This window comes from Oncorhynchus mykiss, chromosome 11 (assembly GCF_013265735.2).
Source record: "Oncorhynchus mykiss isolate Arlee chromosome 11, USDA_OmykA_1.1, whole genome shotgun sequence".
Lineage (NCBI taxonomy): Eukaryota > Metazoa > Chordata > Actinopteri > Salmoniformes > Salmonidae > Oncorhynchus > Oncorhynchus mykiss.
The window spans coordinates 17,960,122-17,984,006 of NC_048575.1; the positions used below are offsets into that span (position 1 = coordinate 17,960,122).

The 23,885-nt window shown below is 43.3% G+C and overlaps 1 protein-coding gene across 2 annotated transcripts; it reads left to right on the forward strand.

Annotated features, from left to right (window-relative positions):
* Positions 1-64: 64 nt before the first annotated feature.
* Positions 65-21,776, forward strand: hnf4g (hepatocyte nuclear factor 4, gamma). Of its 2 annotated transcripts, none has more exons than XM_036935105.1 (10): positions 65-299; positions 4,748-4,913; positions 5,560-5,654; positions 6,215-6,321; positions 6,422-6,577; positions 6,880-6,967; positions 7,415-7,567; positions 13,987-14,223; positions 20,230-20,349; positions 20,620-21,776. In XM_036935105.1, the coding sequence occupies exons 2-10, from the start codon at positions 4,753-4,755 to the stop codon at positions 20,736-20,738; spliced, it is 1,236 nt and encodes a 411-aa protein (XP_036791000.1). In that variant the 5' UTR covers positions 65-299; positions 4,748-4,752; the 3' UTR covers positions 20,739-21,776. The 2 variants fall into 2 exon arrangements, with proteins under 2 accessions (XP_036791000.1, XP_021476083.2); XM_021620408.2 differs by lacking the exon at positions 65-299 and adding an exon at positions 3,505-3,754 and having other exon boundaries at positions 20,620-21,773.
* The last annotated feature ends 2,109 nt before the right edge of the window (positions 21,777-23,885 follow it).

The window sequence follows — 23,885 nt, forward strand, 5'->3', positions numbered from 1 at the left end:
CCTCTGAGTTTTATGGAGGCTAGTTACTGTTTAACGTCCCCACCCAACTTTCAGTTTGTTTAGTAAATCGATGTAATGAGAGCCTATGCCGGCGCCATCAAATGTGTCGCTCAATGAATTATAGGCCCATAGCTTTCCCTTCCAACCTTCCGCGTGTTGTTGCAACTCCTCGCCCACGACTCTCCCATTTCGTGCGGTGACACCGTGGGACAAGTGTCGCTTCAAAGCTGGTGGCTAGTTTACAGGTGGACTCACGTTCTGTTGAATTAATGTACATAGCTGACGGACAACACAAAAAGGTAAGCGGTCTCATTTGAAAATATAAAGAATGAACACATGATGTTTGTAGCCTACATCGTATACAGTGACATTATCACAGCGATGATAATTAACTTTGTTGAGTGTTCAAAAGTGAGACATCAGCTGCGTTCGTACCTTACCTTGTCGGTTCAGCTGTATTTGGGTCGTAGCGCTCCAACGGGAGACATTGACTTGTCACGTGGTCCTGTGTTTGTCTAGTGGGGTGTTACCCCACCTGCACAGGACAGGATAGGACAGGACAGGTAGGCTAGATTATGGGAGTTACAGAATGAGTGAGCTAGCTCTCAGGTAGCCTAGCCTATGTCCCACAGACATAAAACAGAACCTTTCCATGAATTGCCTACTAAAATAAATATAATTCATGTAGTTCATTCTGAGGAGAATAAACCATTCCCCAAATAGAACAACTGAAGAGGGTGGTAGTTGGGCTACGCCATAGCTTACTTTACTTGTGTGAATTGTAAAACTGTGTGAAGCGGGAACTTCCTGATACAGTTCCATAAAACATTTGTTTGCATATGGCTGTAGTCAACCTCGTTCTCAATGCATGTAGACCTACCTACCCATCAACTGTAGAGCTAGACCATGACTTCCTTATACTTGACCAATGTTTTTAAAGGATCATTTAATCAATTCAATGCCTTTGATATGAGATCATTGGCCCTCAGTGAGAAGATGAAAGGATGACACCAGCTTGAGATGGTGAAAGTGTAATATTCACGATATTCTGTTCAAAGTAATCTAAAAGTTGGAATGATGCAACCTTTGCTAATATCTAAATTGGATAATTAAGTAACAAGGCACGGGGGGGGGGGGGGGGGGGTGGTATATGGCCAATATACCACGGCTAAGGGCTGTTCTTATGCATGACGCAACACGGGGTGCCTGGATACAGCCCTTAGCTGTGGTATATTGTCCATATACCACACCCCTCATGCCTTATTGATATTATAAACTGGTTACCAATGTAATTGGAGCAGTATGGATAAATGTTTTGTCATACCCGTGGTATATGGTCTGATATACTACGGCTGTCAGCCAATCAGCATTCAGGACTTGAACCACCCAGTTTATAACGTAGAATAATCTCCCCTGGTTGGAAGAGAGAGACGGTATGTACACAATACAGGTGTTTTCTTGTGGTAAAACAGATAAGATATCTTTGTTGCACACAGGATGGTAAAGATCACATGATAACCAATTTCACGTTCTCTACTTAAACTAAAAGGTACTTTTTAATTGGTTTCATCAGACTCACTTCTAATGACAATCTCTAAAGGAAGACCAAGATAGCTCCATATTTTTTGCATTGTGTGTGGTTGTATACCTGTGTTTAAAAGGTTTGAAATGTCAAACAGACAGATAGGGTTTTGAGTGTTTCACACAGTGCTAGCCTGTTAGCTCTGGGCTTAATGGCCCTGCTGTAGTGTTTTAGTTGCTAACACACCAACCAGACACGTGACTACAGTGCGTGTGCTCTGGGAGAAACAGGCATTGATGTTAGGCAGCAGAGACAGAGACTGTAATATGGTTCGGCTGCTGTGTTTGAAAAGAAAGCTCTGTTTGTTGCTAATGTCATGAAGCAAACACAAGCAACACGTCTTCATCAGGTAGCCTTATGGGTGATGTTATCGACGTTTCTCTCTCTCTCTCTCTCTCTCTCTCTCTCTCTCTCTCTCTCTCTCATACACACACACACACACACACACACACACACACACACACACACACACACACACACACACACACACACACACACACATACACACACACAAAAAACTCATTTCTTTCTCTCTCTATCTCTCTCTCTCTGTATGTATGTATGTATGCACTTGGTAGTGGATTAATGAAATAGATGTAGGATCTTAATTTGAGCCAGTTTGCAACAGCAGAAAAATTATCCTGCAGCAACAGGACATTTGAATTAATGGACATTTCTTTGTAGGGGTTGATATTTTTTTTGTCAGGGCAAATCAATTCTGAAATGTCAAAGTGGAATTACTAACTTTTAGAAGCATTTTTTTTAAAAATGTGCTAGTTTGCATTTTCTGCTGTGCAGGAAAATTCTCAGTAATTAAATGTTGATCAAATTAAGATCCTACATTTGTATGTGCCATTAGGATACATTTACCACAGTTAGATTAACTGCTCTAGGTATACTGTATATCCCCACACCCTCCTTCCTACCATCATGATTATTGCCCTAATCATAAACGGAATGATGCAGGCCATTCAATTATGTTAGATTCATTATATTACCTCAATCAGATTGCATTCAATCTCTAACGGAGGTATTTAGTGCAGTGAAACTATGTGAATAGTGGGAGTAGAGGGTCAACTATGTCTTGTTTATGATCAGCAATACAAAAGGATAGAAGGAAGTGAATGGGAGTCAGTGGCTGGTATCAGTGGTGTTTTTCTCTGTGCTCTGCCTCCCTGTAGATTAGATGCTGTTGTATTGCTCTGCAATTGATTAGATTAGGCAGGCTATGGAGGCCACAGAATCCTGTCCACAAACACACACACCTAATGACATCGTCACCACCTTGTCAAACTTGCCAATATGTCTCACAAACAGAGAATATCTATCTCTCCCCTATCTCTCCAACTCTGTGATAAGTGAGGGAAATAAGGACAGATAAAAGAAAGAGATAAGTAATGTGCAACTAGGTGAGATGCCTTCGTCAAGGCCCACCCACTTTCGTTGTAGGTGACCAATCAAATGGCAGGTACCTTAGGTTACCTTCTGTACTCCGAAAGGTGGAAGAACTGTGTGACAGAAGAAGAAGAAGGTGAAGAAGAAGGTTAAGAAGAAGGTGAAGAAGAAGAAGGTGAAGAAGAAGAAGGTTAAGAAGGTGAAGAAGAAGAAGGTGAAGAAGAAGAAGGTTAAGAAGGTGAAGAAGAAGAAGGTGAAGAAGGTTAAGAAGAAGAAGGTTAAGAAGTAGAAGGTGAAGAAGGTTAAGAAGAAGAAGAAGAACTAGAAGGTGAAGAAGGTTAAGAAGAAGACGAAGGTGGTGAAGAAGAAGGTGAAGAAGAAGAAGGTGAAGAAGGTTAAGAAGAAGAAGAAGAACTAGAAGGTGAAGAAGAAGAAAGAAAGACAGAAAGTGATAGCGAAAGAAATTGGAACAAAAAAACATAGACAGAGAGAAAGACAGGCAGAGAAAAAGAGAGAGGGAGAAGAGCCAGTAAAAGGATAGAGAGAGTGAGAGAGAGACTGACAGAGGGAAAGAGAGAGAGGGAGAAGAGCCAGTAAAAGGATAGAGAGAGTGAGAGAGAGACTGACAGAGGGAAAGAGAGAGAGGGATGAAGTATCCGTCTGTGTCAGTGAGTAACTCTCTGTTGGACATGGATGTAGCCAACTACAGTGAGGGACTGGACCCAACGTACAGCACCCTGGGCTTCGATCATGCTGACGTCCTCTATGGTGGGGGAGGTGAGTGGACCCACACGCACACAAAAACACACACACAAACACACGCATAGTTTACATACGTGGACATGTAGTTTGTCATTCTACTTATACACTCACACTCATTACTGCACATAAAAAAACAGTTGAATATTGCATTTATCCATGAATGAATAATCCATGAGTTGTAAGAGGTCTGTTAGGATGTGAATCTCAGTGTGTCGTAAAGACAGGTTTATTGTGGGCCGACAGTTAGAGGACAGTAAGAGAACAAGTTGTCATCTCAACACGTTGATGGATGAAAGGAAAGTTGGTCAAACATGGACTTTCTTCTCTCTGGCATTGTCAAGATGTATTCCTCCTCCTTGGACGTGGTTGGCGTATGCAATCATCTTTCTGGTGTGTTTTTGTTGCTATATTTATAAGTCTTGATCTCATGGTTTTGGTCTTGACATCACATGGGGTTTGGGTCTGGGTCCCAATACGCTGGTTCTTGTTCTAAGTCTGGGTCTGTGGAGGTTGGAACTTGGTCTGGTTCTGAGTTTTGAAGGCTCTTCTCATCTCTGGAGCCATGTAGATATAGAAAAACTAGATCAACCCTAACTCTGCATTGTTTTGGAGTGAGGTTTAATATTATTGCTGTCCTTCACATGTATTCCAGATAAAAGCACCAAAGGCTTTCCTAATCAAGCCAATTCCCTATCTGTCACCATACAGATACCAGTCAGCCAGTACAGATCTGAATCCTTCTCTTCCTTTGTCAAGATGCCTTGATTTCACATGCACAAAGGAATGATTGATTCTCTATTTCAATTGAGGAGGTTTTCTGATGCCAGGAGGATGCGTGTGTGTGTTCATGTTTGTGTGTGTGTGTGTTTGTGTGTGTGTGTGTGTGTGTACATGCATGATGAGTAACCTTTTCTGAGGCCATAAAACTTGTATTAGCTCCCTGCACTAATACCTATAGACTTCAGCTCAGTGGTCTAACCCAGTCTTTGGATAATGTGTGTGTTCCAGACAGTATGCCAGCGGAGCCGGGCCTGTCCCAGGCAGATGTTGGGAACTCTAACTGTGCCATATGTGGAGACAAGGCTACAGGGAAACACTATGGAGCTTCCAGCTGTGATGGATGTAAAGGGTTCTTCAGGCGCTCCATACGCAAGAACCACATCTACTCCTGCAGGTAGGGGAGTGTGTGTTTGTGTTTCCAGCCTATAGCTGCAGCTACCAGAGCCTATGTCTACACTAACAGACACAATATTAACATTACACTCCTGCAGGTAGGGGAGTGTGTGTTTGTGTTTCCAGCCTATAGCTGCATCTACCAGAGCCTATGTCTACACTAACAGACACAATATTAAAATTACACTCCTGCAGGTAGGGGAGTGTGTGTTTGTGTTTCCAGCCTATAGCTGCAGCTACCAGAGCCTATGTCTACACTAACAGACACAATATTAACATTATACTCCTGCAGGTAGGGGAGTGTGTGTTTGTGTTTCCAGCCTATAGCTGCAGCTACCAGAGCCTATGTCTACACTAACAGACACAATATTAACATTACACTCCTGCAGGTACAGTACACTCTTAGAAAAAAGGTGCTATCTAGAACCAACAAGGGTTCTTCGGAACCCTTTTTGGTGCCAGGCAGAACCTTTTGGGGTTCCATGACTTTCCACAGAGGGTTCTACCTGGAACCCAAAAGGGTACTCCTATGGGGACAGCTGAAACCCCCTTTTTTTCTACGAGTGTAGTCATACTGCAACGAACAGAACTACAAGGTAGGCCCATAGAGTTAAGATATTGACAGTAACCTGTCTTTGCGTCTCCAGGTTTAACCGTCAGTGTGTGGTGGACAAGGACAAGAGGAACCAGTGTCGGTTCTGCAGGCTCCACAAGTGTTTCAGAGCTGGCATGAAGAAAGAAGGTTGGCCACATCAAACCCTCAGTATTACTGAATACCAATAGAATATGGCGCTCATCTCCATCAATGTGCAGGCTTTTGTTCCAGCACTAGCTCTGTACTCACAATTTAAACAAATCAAGCAGTCAGTGTGAGGAGGGCATCAGGGCTGGGAGGCTGAAACCAGGGTTGCCATAAACTAAACATGATTATTCAGAGAACACTGTGTTTATGACGGATATCAGAAAAGGATTGTGTGTGTGTTTGTGTGTGTGTGTGTTTATGGGCCCTGTAACCTTGGCAGAGAGCTTTATGACACCCAATCATGTGCCTTTCAGACATGTTGTTCAGTGCTGCTATTGGTTAACTTTTGACTTCACCTCTACACAGCCTGTTCTCCTGCATGGTTTGGTCAGAACTAAAAGTCAGCTATTCAAATGATTATTATGATATTGTAGCAAATTCCGGGGATAGGCAAACTATATTTGTTTCTCAGTCCTATCTATACCTTAGATTCTGGAAATGGTAACATGGTAATATCATACTAATAGCTCTGATCTGATGTGTGTTTGTGTGTATTTCAGCGGTTCAGAATGAGAGAGATCGAATCAGCTCCAGAAGAAACATTCAGGACAATCAGGATCTCCCACCTATCACTGTTCTGGCCCAGGCAGAGTCACTGTCTCAACAGGTAAAACGCACCCGCACCTGCACACACAAACACGTACACACACACATCATCAGTGTTTCCAATCATCTGCATGACTACTCATTCTCTCTCCCCACTCTAGATCAGTGCATCCAGTCCCAGGGGTGCAGTAGATGTGTCAGAACAGAAGTCAGCTGGTGTGGGTGATGTCTGTGACTCCATGAGACAACAGCTGCTAGTGCTGGTGGAATGGGCCAAATACATCCCTGCCTTTGGTGAGCTGCCCTTGGATGACCAGGTAAGCAACCTGACTAGTCTGGGCGTAGCTACATGACCAACTAATAGTGACTGGAACTAAAACTAAACAGTGGTTACCAAAGTTATGCCACGACTCTTCTAAAGCCTTTTGAATGTGCTTGTGACCTTCCAGAAACACAAAGTAATGGATCTAGCTTCAGTTCGTAGCTAATGGTTTAGATTCAAATGAGTCTTGAACTGAGATATGTTTGTAGCCTGTGATTGGTTATTCATGTCATTGTTTCTCACCCTGTGTGTGTTTCCTGTGTCTGTGTCTCTGTGTGTGTGTGTGTGTTTGTCCAGGTGAGTCTGCTCAGGGCTCATGCAGGGGAACACCTTCTACTAGGGGTCGCCAAGAGGTCAATGCCTTACAAGGACTTCCTGCTTCTTGGTAAGAACTGACCAATCACCTCTCACCTTTATGCCTCAGTAACACCCAATCAGAACCTGCTATACTGCCGTGCTAAGCTTGATTTAAAGCTGACATATCAAGGCCAACAGGTTGGTTGCCCTGTAAGACTGTTATACAACCAGATAATCATTGACTCAAGTCTTTGGAGGCCTCTGACTTAAACATGTTTTATCAGACAGAAAGACATGGAAGACACTTTTTGTGGATCGCCACCTACAGATGATTTGTAGATGGTAAAATTATCAAAATAATTGATAAGTAATGTAAATGGGGATTAGAAGTGACATGCTTCAAGTACATTCACTTACACACACATACACACACACATATACATCCCCCGCAACATGTGGAGAAACACACACTCAACCCCTCTACCCCACTCCCAAAACACACATTTCCCTCCCCCTCCCCTCTCTCCCTCTCCAGGTAATGGGTGTGTGATCCATGGTAGCAGTGCGGAGCCGGACATCGGTCGTGTAGCTAACCGTGTTCTAGATGAGCTGGTCCTGCCCTTCCAGGACATCCAGATAGATGACCATGAGTATGCTGCTCTCAAGGCCATTGTCTTCTTTGACCCCGGTAAGCACTTTAACAACCCCGACTCAGGCAGCCTTCCACTTTTACACACCCATATACCACACAATAGCTTCCGTATTCAACCAAACAAAGTTGATTTGAATGGTTTTGTTAATCATTGAGACGTGACTGTTCTCTGTTGTCTCTGTTTCAGCAGACGCCAAAAAGCCTGCACGCATATCATTTCATATCAAATCAAAAATGGCGCCGGAGGGGATGGCTGCCGTTTTATTTGTATTTATTTTTATTTCACCTTTATTTAACCAGGTAGGCAAGTTGAGAACAAGTTCCCTTTATTTAACCAGGTAGGCAAGTTGAGAACAAGTTCCCTTTATTTAACCAGGTAGGCAAGTTGAGAACAAGTTCTCATTTACAATTGCGACCTGGCCAAGATAAAGCAAAGCAGTTCGACACATACAACAAAACAGAGTTACACATGGAGTAAAACAAACATACAGTCAATAATACAGTAGAAAAATAAGTCTATATACAATGTGAGCAAATGAGGTGAGATAAGGGAGCTAAAGGCAAAAAAAATGCCATGGTGGCGAAGTGAATACAATATAGCAAGTAAAACACTGGAATGGTAGATTTGCAGTGGAAGAATGTGCAAGGTAGAGATAGAAATAATGGGCTGCAAAGGAGCAAAATAAATAAATAAATACAGTAGGGGGAGAGGTAGTTGGGCTAAATTATTTTGGGGCTAAATTATAGATGGGCTGTGTACAGGTGCAGTGATCTGTGAGCTGCTCTGGCAGCTGGTGCTTAAAGCTAGTGAGGGAGATGTGTTTCCAGTTTCAGAGATTTTTGTAGTTCGTTCCAGTCATTGGCAGCAGAGAACTGGAAGGAGAGGCGGCCAAAGGAAGAATTGGTTTTGGGGGTGACCAGAGAGATATACCTGCTGGAGTGTGTGCTACAGGTGGGTGCTGCTATGGTGACCAGCGAGCTGAGATAAGGGGGGACTTTACCTAGCAGGGTCTTGTAGATGACATGGAGCCAGTGGGTTTGGCGAAGAGTATGAAGCGAGGGCCAGCCAACGAGAGCGTACAGGTCGCAGTGGTGGGTAGTATATGGGGCTTTGGTGACAAAACGGATGGCACTATGATAGACTGCATCCAATTTATTGAGTAGGGTATTGGAGGCTATTTTGTAAATGACATCGCGGAAGTCGAGGATCGATAGGATAATCAGTTTTACGAGGGTATGTTTGGCAGCATGAGTGAAGGATGCTTTGTTGTGAAATAGGAAGCCAGTTCTAGATTTAACTTTGGATTGGAGATGTTTGATGTGAGTCTGGAAGGAGAGTTTACAGTCTAACCAGACATCTAGGTATTTGTAGTTGTCCATCACGTCAAGAGTAGTGATGTTGGACAGGCGGGCAGGTGCAGGCATCGATTGGTTGAAGAGCATGCATTTAGTTTTACTTGTATTTAAGAGCAATTGGAGGCCACAGAAGGATAGTTGTATGGCATTGAAGCTTGCCTGGAGGGTTGTTAACACAGTGTCCAAAGAAGGGCCAGAAGTATACAGAATGGTGTCATCTGCGTGCGTAGAGGTGGATCAGAGACTCACCAGCAGCAAGAGTGACATTATTGATGTATACAGAGAAGAGAGTCGGTCCAAGAATTGAACCCGTGGCACCCCCATAGAGACTGCCAGAGGCCCGGACAACAGGCCCTCCGATTTGACACACTGAACTCTATCAGAGAAGTAGTTGGTGAACCAGGCGAGGCAATCATTTGAGAAACCAAGGCTTTCGAGTCTGCCGATGAGGATGTGGTGATTGACAGAGTCGAAAGCCTTGGCCAGGTCAATGAGTACAGCTGGCCAGGTCAATGAATACGGCTGCACAGTATTTGTTTCTTGTTGATGGCGGTTAAGATATCGTTTAGGACCTTGAGCGTGGCTGAGGTGCACCAATGACCAGCTCTGAAACCAGATTGCATAGCGGAGAAGGTATGGTGGGATTCTAAATGGTCAGTAATCTGAAGACCTTTGAAAGGCAGGGTAGGGTATGGGCTCCTAACCAACTATCCTATTTTGTTATTTTTTTTGTAACTTTTTTTTAAAACTTATTTTGTACATAATGTTGCTGCTACCGTCTCTTATGACCGAAAATAACTTCTGGACATTAGAACAGCAATTACTCACCTCGAACTGAATAAATATTTTTTCTTTAACGAGTCCAACTATAAGGATATTTGCGTGAAGAAAAGATGGAGAAAAAGGGGGCGGATGGCGGGGTGCCTTCTGAGAATTCGTAGGCGAGTGAGTAAACCTCCACTACCATCCGTTCTATTGGCCAACGTGCAATCACTGGAAAACAAAATGGATGTTATACGATCAAAACTATCCTACCAACGGAACATTGAAAACTGTAATATCTTATGTTTCACTGAGTCGTTGCTGAACGACGACACGGATAATATAGAGATGGCGGGATTTTCCATGCATCGGCAGGACAGAGAAGCTACGTCTGGTAAGACAAGGGATGGGGGTGTGTGTCTATTTCTCAATAACAGCTGATGCGCGATGTCTAATATTAAAGAAGTTTTGAGGTATTGCTCGTCTGAGGTAGAGTACCTCGTGATAAGCTGTCGACCACACAATCTACCAAGAGAGTTCTCATCTATTATTATTCATAGCCGTCTATATACCACCACAAACCGATGCTGGCACTAAGACCGCACTCAACCGGCCATAAGCAAACAAGAAAATGCTCATCCAGAAACGGCGCTCCTAGTGGCCGGGGACTTTAATGCAGGCAAACTTAAATACGTTTTACCTAATTTTTACCAGCATGTCACATGTGCAACCAGAGGGGAAAAAAACTCTACACCACCTTTACTACACACAGAGAGACGCATAGAAAGCTCTCTCTCACCCTCCATTTGGCAAATCTGACCATAATTCTATCATCCTGATTCCTGCTTACAAGCAAAAACTAAAGCTGGAAGTAACAGTGACTCGCTCAATACGGAAATGGTCAGATGACGCGGATGGTACGCTACAGAAATGTTTTGCTAGCACAGACTGGAATATTTTCCGGGATTCATCCAATGGCATTGAGGAGTATACCACCACAGTCATCGGCTTGGTCAATAACTGCATCAATGACGTCGTCCCCACAGTGACCGTACGTACATATCCCAACCAGAAGCCATGGATTACAGGCAACATCCGCATTGAGCTAAAGGCAACCACTTTCAAGAAGTGGGACACTAATCCGGACGCTTATAAGAAATCCCGCCATGCCCTCAGACAAACCATCAAACAGGCGAAGTGTCAATACAGAACTAAGATAGAATACTACAACACCGGCTCTGACGCTCGTCAGATGTGGCAGGGCATGAAAACTATTACGGACTACAAAGGGAATCTCATTAACAGCATCATCCTGGATACCTTAGACACACTCCAATTCACATTCCGCCCCAACAGATCCACAGATGACGCAATCTCAATTGCACTCCACACTGCCCTTTCCCACCTGGACAAAAGGAATACCTATGTGAGAATGCTATTCATTGCTTAAGCTCAGCATTAGTGCCCACAAAGCTCATCACTAAGCTAAGGACCCTGGGATTAAACACCTCCCTCTGCAACTGGATCCTGGACTTCCTGACAGGCTCTCCCCCAGGTGGTAAGGGTAGGCAACAACATGTCTGCCACGCTGATCCTCATCACTGGGTCCCAACAGGGGTGTGTGCTTAGTCCCCTCCTGTACACCCACGACTGCATGGCTAAACACTTCTCCAACACTATCATTAAGTTTGCTGACGACACAACAGTGGTAGGCCTGATTACTGACAACGATGAGACAGTCTATAGGGAGGAGGTCAGTGACTGCCAGGACAACAACCTCTCCCTCAATATGAACAAGATAAAGGAGCTGATTGTGGACTAAAGGAAAATGCGGGCCCCCATTAACATCAACGGGGCTGTAGTGGAGCGGGTCAAGAGTTTCATGTTCCTTGGTGTCCACATCACTAACGACCAATCATGGTCCAAACACACCAAGACAGTCGTAAAGAGGGCACGACAACACCTTGTCCCCCTCAGGAGACTAAAAAGATTTGGCATGGGTCCCCAGATTCTCAAAAAGTTATACAACTGGACAATTGAGAGCATCCTGACCAGTTGCATCACCGCCTGGTAATGGCAACTGCTTGGCATTTGACCGTAAGTTGCTACACAGAGTAGTGTGTACGGCCCAGTACATCACTGGGGCCAGGCTTCCTGCCATCCAGGACCGACAGTTGAAGTCGGAAATTTACATACACCTTAGCCAAATACATTTAAACTCCGTTTTTCACAATTCCTGACATTTAATCCTAGTAAAAATTCCCTGTCCTAGGTCAGTTAGGATCACCACTTTATTTTAAGAATTTGAAATGTCAGAATAATAGTAGAGAGAATTATTTATTTCAGATTTTATTTCTTTCATTCCCAGTGGGTCAGAAGTTTACATACACTCAATTAGTATTTGGTAGCATTGCCTTTAGATTGTTTAACTTGGGTCAAACATTTCAGATAACCTTCCACAAGTTTCCCATAATAAGTTGGGTGAATTTTGGCCCATACCTCCTGACAGAGCTGGTGTAACTCAGTCAGGTTTGTAGGCCTCCTTTCTCGCACAAGATTTTTCAGTTCTGCCCACACATTTTCTATAGTATTGAGGTCAGGGCTTTGTGATGGCCTCTTCAATACCTTGACTTTGTTGTCCTTAAGCCATTTTGACACAACTTTGGAAGTATGCTTGGTGTCATTGTCTATTTGGAAGACCCATTTGCGACCAAGCTTTAACTTCCTGACTGAGGTCTTGAGATGTTGCTTCAATATATCCATATAATTTTCCTACCTCATGATGCCATCTATTTTGTGAAGTGCACCAGTCCCTCCGGCAGCAAAGCACCCCCACAACATGATGCTGCCACCCCTGTGCTTCACGGTTGGGATGGTGTTATTTGGTTTGCAAGCCTCCCCCTTTTCCTCCAAACATAATGATGGTCATTATGGTCAAAGAGTTCTATTTTTGTTTCATCAGGCCAGAGGACATTTATCCAAAAAGTACGATCTTTGTCCCCATGTGCAGTTGCAAACCGTAGTCTGGCTTTTTTATGGCGGTTTTGGAGCAGTGGCTTCTTCCTTGCTGAGCGGCCTTTCAGGTTACGTCGATATAGGACTCGTTTTTACTGTGGATATAGATACTTTTGTACCGGTTTCCTCCAGCATCTTCACAATGTCCTTTACTGTTGTTCTGGGATTGATTTGCACTTTACGTACCAAAGTACATTCATCTCTAGGAGACAGAACGTGTCTCCTTCCTGAGCGGTATGATGGCTGCGTGGTGTTTATACTTGCATACTATTGTTTGTACAGATAAACGTGGTACCTTCAGGCGTTTGGAAATTGCTCCCAATGATGAACCAAACTTGTGGAGGTCTACAATGTTTTTTTGAGGTCTTGGGGGATTTATTTTTATTTTCCCATTATGTCAAGCAAAGAGGCACTGAGTTTGAAGGTAGGCCTTGAAATTCATCCACGGGTACACCTCCAATTGACTCAAATTATGTCAATTAGCCTACCAGAAGCTTCGAAAGCTATGACATAATTTTCTGGAATTTTCCAAGCTGTTTAAAGGCACAGTCAACTTAGTGTATGTAAACTTCTGACCCACTGGAATTGTGATACAGTTAAATAATCTGTCTGCAAACAATTGTTGGAAAAATGACTTGTGTCATGCACAAAGTAGATGTCCTAACCGACTTGCCAAAACTATAGTTTGAGTGGTTGAAAAACAGGTTTTAATGACTCCGACCTAAGTGTATGTAAACTTCCGACTTCAACTATATACTAGGCGGTGTCAGAGGAAAGCCCCCAAAATTGTCAAGGACTCCAGTCACCCAAGTCATAGACTGTTCTCTCTGCTACCGCATGGCAGGCGGTACCGGAGCACCAAGTCTAGGACCAAAAGGCTCCTTAACAGCTTCTACCCCCAATCCATAAGACTGCTGAACAATTAATCAAATGGCCACCAGGACTATTTACATTGACACCCCCTCATTTGTTTTTAAACTGCTGCTACTCGCTGTTTATTTTCTATGCATAGTCACTTTATGTACATGTACAAATTCCCTCGACTAACCTGTACCCCTGGACATTGACTCATCACCGGTACCGCCTGTATAGCCTCGTTGTTATTTTATTGTGTTACTTTTTTATTTTTTACTTTAGTTTATTTGGTAAATATTTTCTTAACTCTTTCTTTAACTGCATTGTTGGTTAAGGGCTTGTAAGTAAGCATTTAAAGGTAAGGCCTACACTTGTATTCGGTGCATGTGACAAATAAAGTTAGATTTGATTTGATTCACGTATCCTTTCTCTCCCGCCATCATCGTTCCATCCCTCCTTCTCTCCAGATGCCAAGTCTCTGCGTGACCCGTCTAAGATCAAGGCGATGCGTCTGCAGGTCCAGATGAGTCTAGAGGACTATATTAACGACCGTCAGTATGACTCCAGAGGGAGGTTTGGAGAGCTGCTGCTACTGCTGCCTACTCTACAGTCCATCACCTGGCAGATGATAGAACAACTGCAGTTTGTTAAACTCTGTGGCCTGGCCAAGATAGACAACCTTCTGCACGAGATGCTGCTGGGAGGTGAGTCTATGTATGATAACATACAGGGTTGGGTAGGTTACTTTCTAAATGTAATCCATTACAGTAATTGTAATCAGTAGCGTAACTTTTGGATTACCCAAACTCAGTAACGTAATCTGATTACATTCTGTTACTTTTAGATTACTTTCCCCTTAAGAGGCATTAGAAGAAGACAAAAATGTATGTTACAAATTGAACGACATCTATTGCAGGATAAATCAATGTTAAAGTTTACATAGCTGGCCATATATGGATGTTACATTTTACTTTATTTATTTAATGTTTATTTAACTAGACAAGTCAGTGAAGAAAATTTCTTATTTACAATGACGGCCTACCAAAAGGCAAAAGACCTGCTGGTGGGACGGGGACTGGGATTAGATAAAAAAATAACATAGAAATATAGGACAACACACATCACGACAAGAGAGACAACACAACACTACATAAAGAGAGACCTAAAGACAACAACATAGCAAGGCAGCAACACATGACAACACAGCACGGTAGCAACACAACATGACAACAACATGGTAGCAACACATCATGTTAGCAACACAAAACATGGGACAAACATTATTGGGCACAGTCAACAGCACAAAGGGAAAAAAGGTAGAGACAACAATACATCACGCAAAGCAGCCACAACTATTAGTAAGAGTGTCCATGATTGAGTCTTTGAATGAAGAGATTGAGATAAAACTGTCCAGTTTGAGTATTTGTTGCAGCTCGTTCCAGTCGCTAGCTACAGAGAACGGAAAAGACGAGCAACCCAGGGATGTGTGTGCTTTGGGGACCTTAAACAGAATGTGTGTTGTAGGTGTTGTATGTGGTGTGGCGTACATCAGGTCAGCCACCAGGGGGAGACTCGTTGAGGCCTGGTGACAGACAGAGTATACATCGAGGTGATGGCTCTATCTGCTGGACGTGCCAGGTCTTGACGGGCTCTCCGCCCAGGACTAATTGGGGCTGATTGGGGAGTTGGTGAGTAATCAAGGGCTGATTGCTCACCAGCTGTACAAGCCCCATAAAGCTGCCAGAGGGGCAGCACACAGGAGAGGACTGGGTAAGGTAAGGTGACTTCCGTGTAGTTGGAGACGGAGCCTGAGCTAAAGCGAGCAAGTTTGAGTGCCCGACAGGATACAGCAAGATCCGGAGCCCAGAAGACGGTATCCTGGAAAGGGTCTCATGGGGGAGACCTATCCTTATCTTTTGATTTATTATTTAAATAAACACCCTTGAAACCGAGCTAATCATACTCTGTCCTTGTCTGATCTGTGTAAACGTCTTGACCCAACCCCCTGGTCTGCCACAGTGGATAGGGGGGAGTGAGGCCTAAGAGGGTTTTATAAATTAGCATCAACCAGTGTGTCTTGCGACAGGTATACAGAGATGACCAGTTTACAAAGGAGTATAGAGTGCAGTGATGTGTCCTATAAGGAGCATTGGTGGCAAATCTGATGGCCGAATGGTAAAGAACATCGAGCTGCTCGAGAGCACCCTTACCTGCTGATCTATAAATTGTGTCTCTGTAATCTAGCATGGGTAGGATGGTCATCTGAATCCGGGTTAGTTTGGCAGCTGGGGTGAAAGAGGAGCAATTACGATACAGGAAACCCAGTTTAGATTTAACTTTATCCTGCAGCTTTGATATGTGCTGAGAGAAGGACAGTGCACCGTCTAGCCATACTCCCAAGTACTTGTATGAGCTGACTACCTCAAGCTCTAAACCCTCAGAGGTAGTAATCACACCTGTGGGGAGACGGGCATTCTTCTTACCAAACCACATTACCTTTGTTTTGGAGGTGTTCAGAACCAGGTTAATGTTGGAGAAAGCTTGTTGGACACTAAGAAAGCTTTGTTGTAGAGCATTTAACACAACATCTGGGGAGGGGCCAGCTGAGTATAAGACTATATCATCTGCATATAAATGGATGAGAGAGCTTCCTACTGCCTGAGCTATGTTGTTGATGTAAATTGAGAAGAGCGGGGGGTCTAGGATTGAGCCTTGGAGTACTCCCTTGGTGACAGGCAGTGGATTTTCTGACTTTATACATTGCACTCTTTGAGAGAGGTAGTTGGGGAGGGGAGGGGGAACCTGTACCAGACAGGGGGAGACAGGCCAGGGCAGAAGGTGAACAGATCGCCAGGTGGAATCCAAGCAGCAGTGCAGCAGGAAATGGGAGTAGATGTCACCGACTTGGGAGAAGCTTATATTTCTGGAGGCAGATTTCTTGTAGAAAATGCCAGTGGATGGTCTTTGAACAGCAGGAGGGGGCTTCGAGGCCTCTGGATCTGGGTGGGGTAGTCTGCCATTTGTTGAGCTTAAAGGCTTCGACACCTCTCTCTTCACACATCAGGGCTAATTGAAGTTGTATCCCTTTGTCCTAGAAAAGCTTGGTAGCCTGAGCATTCAGTCCTTATTAAGTCAAATATATAATTGTAATGTATTTTTCTTCTTGGCTTTTGAAAGTAAAACAACTGCTTCAGACTAAGCATTACTCACTCAGCTCCAGGTTGGATGGGGTTTTCAGGTCTCTGCTTGTTTGCCAGAGCATTTTATGTATAGTACGCAGACGACACCATTCTGTATACTTCTGGCCCCTCCTTCGACACTGTGTTAACTAACCTCCAGACGAGCTTCAATGCCATACAACTCTCCTTCCGTGGCCTCCAACTGCTCTTAAACGCAGGGAAAACTAAATGCCTGCTTTTCAATCGATCGCTGCCCGCACCTGCTCGCCCGTCCAGCATCACTACTCTGGACGACTCTGACTTAGAATACGTGGACAATTACAAATACCTGGGTGTCTGGTTAGACTGTAAACGCTCCTTCCAGACTCACATTAAACATCTCCAATCCAAAATTAAATCTAGAATCGGCTTCCTATATCGCAACAAAGCATCCTTCACTCATGCTGCCAAACATACCCTCATAAAACTGACCATCTTACCGATCCTCGACTTCGGTGATGTCATCTATAAAATAGCCTCCAACACTCAACTCAACAAACTGGATGCAGTCTATCACAGTGCCATCCTTTTTGTCACCAAAGCCCCATACACTGCCCACCATTGCGACCTGTACGCTCTCGTTGGTTGGCCCTCGCTTCATACTCGTCGCCAAACCCACTGGCTACAGGTTATCTACAAGTCTCTGCTAGGTAAAGCCCCGCCTTATCTTCAACTCACTGGTCACCATAGCAGCACCCACTTGTAGCACGTGCTCCAGCAGGTATATCTCACTGGTCACCCCCAAAGCCAATTCCTCCTTTGGTCGTCTTTCCTTCCAGTTCTCTGCTGCCAATGACTGGAACGAACTGCAAAAATCACTGAAGCTGGAGACTCACATCTCCCTCACTAGCTTTAAGAACCAGCTGTCAGAGCAGCTCACAGATCACTGCACATGTACATAGCCTATCAATAAACAGCCCATCTATCTACCTACCTCATCCCCATACAGTATTTATTTATTTATCTTGCTCTTTTGCACCCCAGTATCTCTACCTGCACATTAATCTTCTGCCGATCTACAATTCCAGTGTTTAATTGCTATATTGTAATTACTTTGCCACCATGGCCTATTTATTTCCTTAACTTACCTCATTTGCACTCACTGTATATAGTATTTTTGTTTTCTTCTATTCCACTGTATTATTGACTGTATGTTTTGTTTATTCCATGTGTAACTCTGTGTTGTTGTATGTGTCGAATTGCTACACTTTATCTTGGCCAGGTCACAGTTGCAAATGAGAACTTGTTCTCAACTAGCCTACCTGGTTAAATAAAGGGAACTTGTTCTCAACTAGCCTACCTGGTTAAATAAAGGGAACTTGTTCTCAACTAGCCTACCTGGTTAAATAAAGGGAACTTGTTCTCAACTAGCCTACCTGGTTAAATAAAGGTGAAAAAAGAAACCTTCCATTTAATTCCATCCAAAATCAGGTCGTAGGTTTGGAGTTTTAATTTAGAGTGAAGGTTATGTTGTTTAGGGTAGTATCCTGTATATGTCCTGGTGACATAGTGAAGGTTATGTTGTTTAGGGTAGTATCCTGTATATGTCCTGGTGACATAGTGAAGGTTATGTTGTGGAGGGTAGTATCCTGTATATGTCCTGGTGACATAGTGAAGGTTATGTTGTTTAGGGTAGTATCCTGTATATGTCCTGGTGACATAGTGAAGGTTATGTTGTGGAGGGTAGCATCCTGTAAATGTCCTGGTGACATAGTGAAGGTTATGTTGTTTAGGGTAGTATCCTGTATATGTCCTGGTGACATAGTGAAGGTTATGTTGTGGAGGGTAGTATCCTGTATATGTCCTGGTGACATAGTGAAGGTCATGTTGTGGAGGGTAGCATCCTGTACATGTCCTGGTGACATAGTGAAGGTTATGTTGTAGAGGGTAGTATCCTGTATATGTCCTGGTGACATAGTGAAGGTTATGTTGTTTAGGGTAGTATCCTGTATATGTCCTGGTGACATAGTGAAGGTTATGTTGTTTAGGGTAGTATCCTGTATATGTCCTGGTGACATAGTGAAGGTTATGTTGTGGAGGGTAGCATCCTGTAAATGTCCTGGTGACATAGTGAAGGTTATATTGAGGAGGGTAGTATCCTGTATATGTCCTGGTGACATAGTGAAGGTCATGTTGTGGAGGGTAGCATCCTGTAAATGTCCTGGTGACATAGTGAAGGTTATGTTGTAGAGGGTAGTATCCTGTACATGTCCTGGTGACATAGTGAAAGTTATGTTGTTTAGGGTAGCATCCTGTATATGTCCTGGTGACATAGTGAAGGTTATGTTGTTTAGGGTAGCATCCTGTATATGTCCTTGCCAAAAAATCTAAATTTGTCTAACTCTAAATCTATCTATTTTTAAGTGTTTCCTACTACATTTATTTATCGCTTTCTACTACATTTATTTATTATAATTTTATTTTAATTTTACTAGGCAATTAAGTTAAGAACAAATTCTTATTTACAATGACGGCCTAGGAACAGGGGAAAAATGACAGATTTTTACCTTGTCATCTCGGGGATTTGATCCAGCAACCTTCCGATGACAGGCCCAACACTGTAACCACTAGGCTACCTGTCGCCCTACACATAATAATAATCCGATCAGAATTACAGTCATTCCAATAAATGTTATACACCTTGATCTTCAAGAACAGGACTTGGAGATATGGAAGTACAGATTAGCCCAAAATATTTGATTTATTTATTGGCATGAATTAGATTGAACAAAAAACTTGAATTCCATAGGCTGTGATCTGCACTGTGCAGCTGGTGAATGAGCACATTTTTTACTGGCTGTCCACTGGTTTCAAAAACAATGATTGATAGGCAGTTTAAATTTCTTGAATTCAACCATTATTGGGTTCAAATACACATTTAAATTTGTGAACAGCCATCCACAACAACCACAATCCATAAGGCGCAAATAGCTAAATGAGAGAGCAGCAGTGTGATTCACATCAATGCGCTTTGTAGATATCAATAATAAGTCATATCCGTATCGCCGTAGACTACACCACTGCTGTCATCCTTACCTCCAAGCGTTTATTCAAGTTGGATAATCTTTGGATGTCGACAGCAGTCGCACCATTGGAAGACATAGCTTGGACTGTAGCCTACAAAAGCCTATTCCTGCTCTTTTCCCACAATCCATCACATTTGGTGTGTCATCATAGTGGTCTCTGACTTATTGTCAGACTCGCTTAGGTGGAACAAACTTAAAGTAATCATCTCGTTTTTCAAATGTATCTGTAATCTGATTACAATATTTTTGCTGGTAATGTAACAGATTACAGTTACTGTTTTTTGTAATCCCTTACATGTAACAGATTACATGTAATTCGTAACTCCCCAACCCTGATAACATAACATAAGCAATATAGATGTTATTACGCTACTTGGAGGTGGGTAGTAGAGTGTACATTAACGGTGGACACAAGCAAATATATTTTCCTGTGTGCTGATTGGCTGGTTTGTCTGTTTATCTCCAGGTCTGGCGGCAGAGCCCGCCCACCTCCACCACCCAGGCCACACCCAGTTAGCCCAGGACCCTCTGACAGGACACACACTGGTCATCAGCACTATGCCTGCTACACACACTACTCAGATAGGTAAAATACACACCTACACACACTGGTCATCAGCACTATGCCTGCTACACACACTACTCAGATAGGTAAAATACACACCTACACACACAAGCATGCACGCAGTTGTTTCTCCAGTAGGTAAGATTCATGAGCATTCACAGGCAAGCATTCATTATAGTCCACAATGACTGCTCCATATTACTCTTTCTGCTCCTCTGGTGTGTGGCTCATATCTCTCTCTCCCCCCTCCCCCCCCCCCCTCTCTCTCTCTCTCTATCCCTCTCTCTGCAGTGTCTCCAGACACTCCTAACCCGTCTCCGCCTCAGGTTGCAGAGAAGTCCTCTCCTAGCCCCTCCCTTCTCCTGGCTCCACCCCTCCCACACAGACATACCGCCGAATCCCCACTCTGAGTGTACAGCACCCGCCCCCACCACCGAATAACCAAACAAACAAAACATACTGTTTGTCCACCATGAATGCAGCCAAAGAAATAGCAGAAAGACTTTTCTATGGTCCAAATCCGAATTTGAGATTTACACCTGTAACTTGTAAATGAAAAAAGTTGAATTTGGATCTCAAGTTTGCATTCTGCCCTATGTTTGTAGATGTGTAAACTGTTCAGTGTTCCCTCCCCTATTCAGTGCCATAGGTTTTCACTCCAATTCGGTAGTCTTTATAGTTCGGTAGCATCTTTATAAATCATTAGATAATTCCTAAAGTCGGAGCCTCTCTTATCGTGGTGTAATTGTGAGTGTATTTGAGCTTTCTGTAGGCTCATTGTTGAATATGGAGCAGGAGATTTGCTAATCAGCATGTACTTTATATACAGTATGCGTTACTTAAAGTGCACTTATTAGTTGTGGACTGTGTCTGGAACACATGATTGTCTGTTAATATTAATGTTCACGTGTTGCCATGTAGCTTGTGGTGTGGTGCTTTACAAATACACAAACTGGAGTATACTGTATTTGTCAATAATATAATTAACCGTACATTTAGTTCCTAATCAACTTTTCAGTGTCTTTCAGTCTTTTCAGATTACTGTTCTAATATGAAATGATATGAAAATGTTCAAATTTTGTGTAAATTCAATTGTTTGTATGTCAGAACTATTATATTGACCTTCTAAACTGTCAAATAGTGTATACAAATGAGACAATGTAAGCTATATTTTGTAACTGTATATTCTGATGAAAACAGAACACTATTTTCAATGAATTGTAACCTAAGCTATACGCTGCATTTTTTACGCTCTTGCATGAACATGGACAAAGTTCTGATAAAATGCACACACGGCATAATCCATTGCACCACAACGGGGAAAATAAGGGGAAAGGGGCACCTCCATATGGTTTAAATAGAAATAACAAATTCACCAAGAGCATTTATACCACAAGAGGCTGATGAGGGGAGGACGTATTGTTTATGTGTTTATGGCTGTATTGGTCTGGGTTATGAGGTGTGTGTTTATGGCTGTATTGGTCTGGGTTATGAGGTGTGTGTTTATGGCTGTATTGGTCTGGGTTATGAGGTGTGTGTTTATGGCTGTCTGGGATATGAGGTGTGTGTTTATGGCTCTATTGGTCTGGGTTATGAGGTGTGTGTTTATGGCTGTATTGGTCTGGGTTATGAGGTGTGTGTTTATGGCTGTATTGGTCTGGGTTATGAGGTGTGTGTTTATGGCTGTATTGGTCTGGGTTATGAGGTGTGTGTTTATGGCTGTCTGGGATATGAGGTGTGTGTTTATGGCTCTATTGGTCTGGGTTATGAGGTGTGTGTTTATGGCTGTATTGGTCTGGGTTATGAGGTGTGTGTTTATGGCTGTATTGGTCTGGGTTATGAGGTGCGTGTTTATGGCTGTCTGGGATATGAGGTGTGTGTTTATGGCTCTATTGGTCTGGGTTATGAGGTGTGTGTTTATGGCTGTATTGGTCTGGGTTATGAGGTGTGTGTTTATGGCTGTATTGGTCTGGGTTATGAGGTGTGTGTTTATGGCTGTATTGGTCTGGGTTATGAGGTGTGTGTTTATGACTGTATTGGTCTGGGTAATGAGGTGTGTGTTTATGGCTGTATTGGTCTGGGTTATGAGGTGTGTGTTTATGGCTGTTTTGGTCTGGGTAATGAGGTGTGTGTTTATGGCTGTATTGGTCTGGGTTATGAGGTGTGTGTTTATGACTGTATTGGTCTGGGTAATGAGGTGTGTGTTTATGGCTGTATTGGTCTGGGTTATGAGGTGTGTGTTTATGGCTGTATTGGTATGGGTTATGAGGTGTGTGTTTATGGCTGTATTGGTCTGGGATATGAGGTGTGTGTTTATGGCTGTATTGGTCTGGGATATGAGGTGTGTGTTTATGGCTGTATTGGTCTGGGTTATGAGGTGTGTGTTTATGGCTGTATTGGTCTGGGATATGAGGTGTGTGTTTATGGCTGTATTGGTCTGGGATATGAGGTGTGTGTTTATGGCTGTATTGGTCTGGGTTATGAGGTGTGTGTTTATGGCTGTATTGGTCTGGGTTATGAGGTGTGTGTTTATGGCTGTATTGGTCTGGGTTATGAGGTGTGTGTTTATGGCTGTATTGGTCTGGGTTATGAGGTGTGTGTTTATGGCTGTATTGGTCTGGGTTATGAGGTGTGTGTTTATGGCTGTATTGGTCTGGGTTATGAGGTGTGTGTTTATGGCTGTATTGGTCTGGGTAATGAGGTGTGTGTTTATGGCTGTATTGGTCTGGGTTATGAGGTGTGTGTTTATGGCTGTATTGGTCTGGGATATGAGGTGTGTGTTTATGGCTGTATTGGTCTGGGTTATGAGGTGTGTGTTTATGGCTGTATTGGTCTGTGATATGAGGTGTGTGTTTATGGCTGTATTGGTCTGGGTTATGAGGTGTGTGTTTATGGCTGTCTGGGATATGAGGTGTGTGTTTATGGCTCTATTGGTCTGGGTTATGAGGTGTGTGTTTATGGCTGTATTGGTCTGGGTTATGAGGTGTGTGTTTATGGCTGTCTGGGTTATGAGGTGTGTGTTTATGGCTGTATTGGTCTGGGTTATGAGGTGTGTGTTTATGGCTGTATTGGTCTGGGTTATGAGGTGTGTGTTTATGGCTGTATTGGTCTGGGTAATGAGGTGTGTGTTTATGGCTGTATTGGTCTGGGTTATGAGGTGTGTGTTTATGGCTGTATTGGTCTGGGTTATGAGGTGTGTGTTTATGGCTGTCTGGGATATGAGGTGTGTGTTTATGGCTGTATTGGTCTGGGATATGAGGTGTGTGTTTATGGCTGTATTGGTCTGGGTTATGAGGTGTGTGTTTATGGCTGTATTGGTCTGTGATATGAGGTGTGTGTTTATGGCTGTATTGGTCTGGGTAATGAGGTGTGTGTTTATGGCTGTATTGGTCTGGGCTATGAGGTGTGTGTTTATGGCTGTATTGGTCTGGGCTATGAGGTGTGTGTTTATGGCTGTCTGGGATATGAGGTGTGTGTTTATGGCTGTCTGGGATATGAGGTGTGTGTTTATGGCTGTATTGGTCTGGGTAATGAGGTGTGTGTTTATGGCTGTATTG

Coding starts and splice junctions, on each gene's coding strand:
- hnf4g (XM_021620408.2), top strand. CDS start 3,625: ATGAAGTATCCGTCTGTGTCAGTGAGTAACTCTCTGTTGGACATGGAT. Junction 6,578..6,879: donor AGCTGCCCTTGGATGACCAG/GTAAGCAACCTG, acceptor GTGTTTGTCCAG/GTGAGTCTGCTCAGGGCTCA. Junction 14,224..20,229: donor GCACGAGATGCTGCTGGGAG/GTGAGTCTATGT, acceptor GTTTATCTCCAG/GTCTGGCGGCAGAGCCCGCC.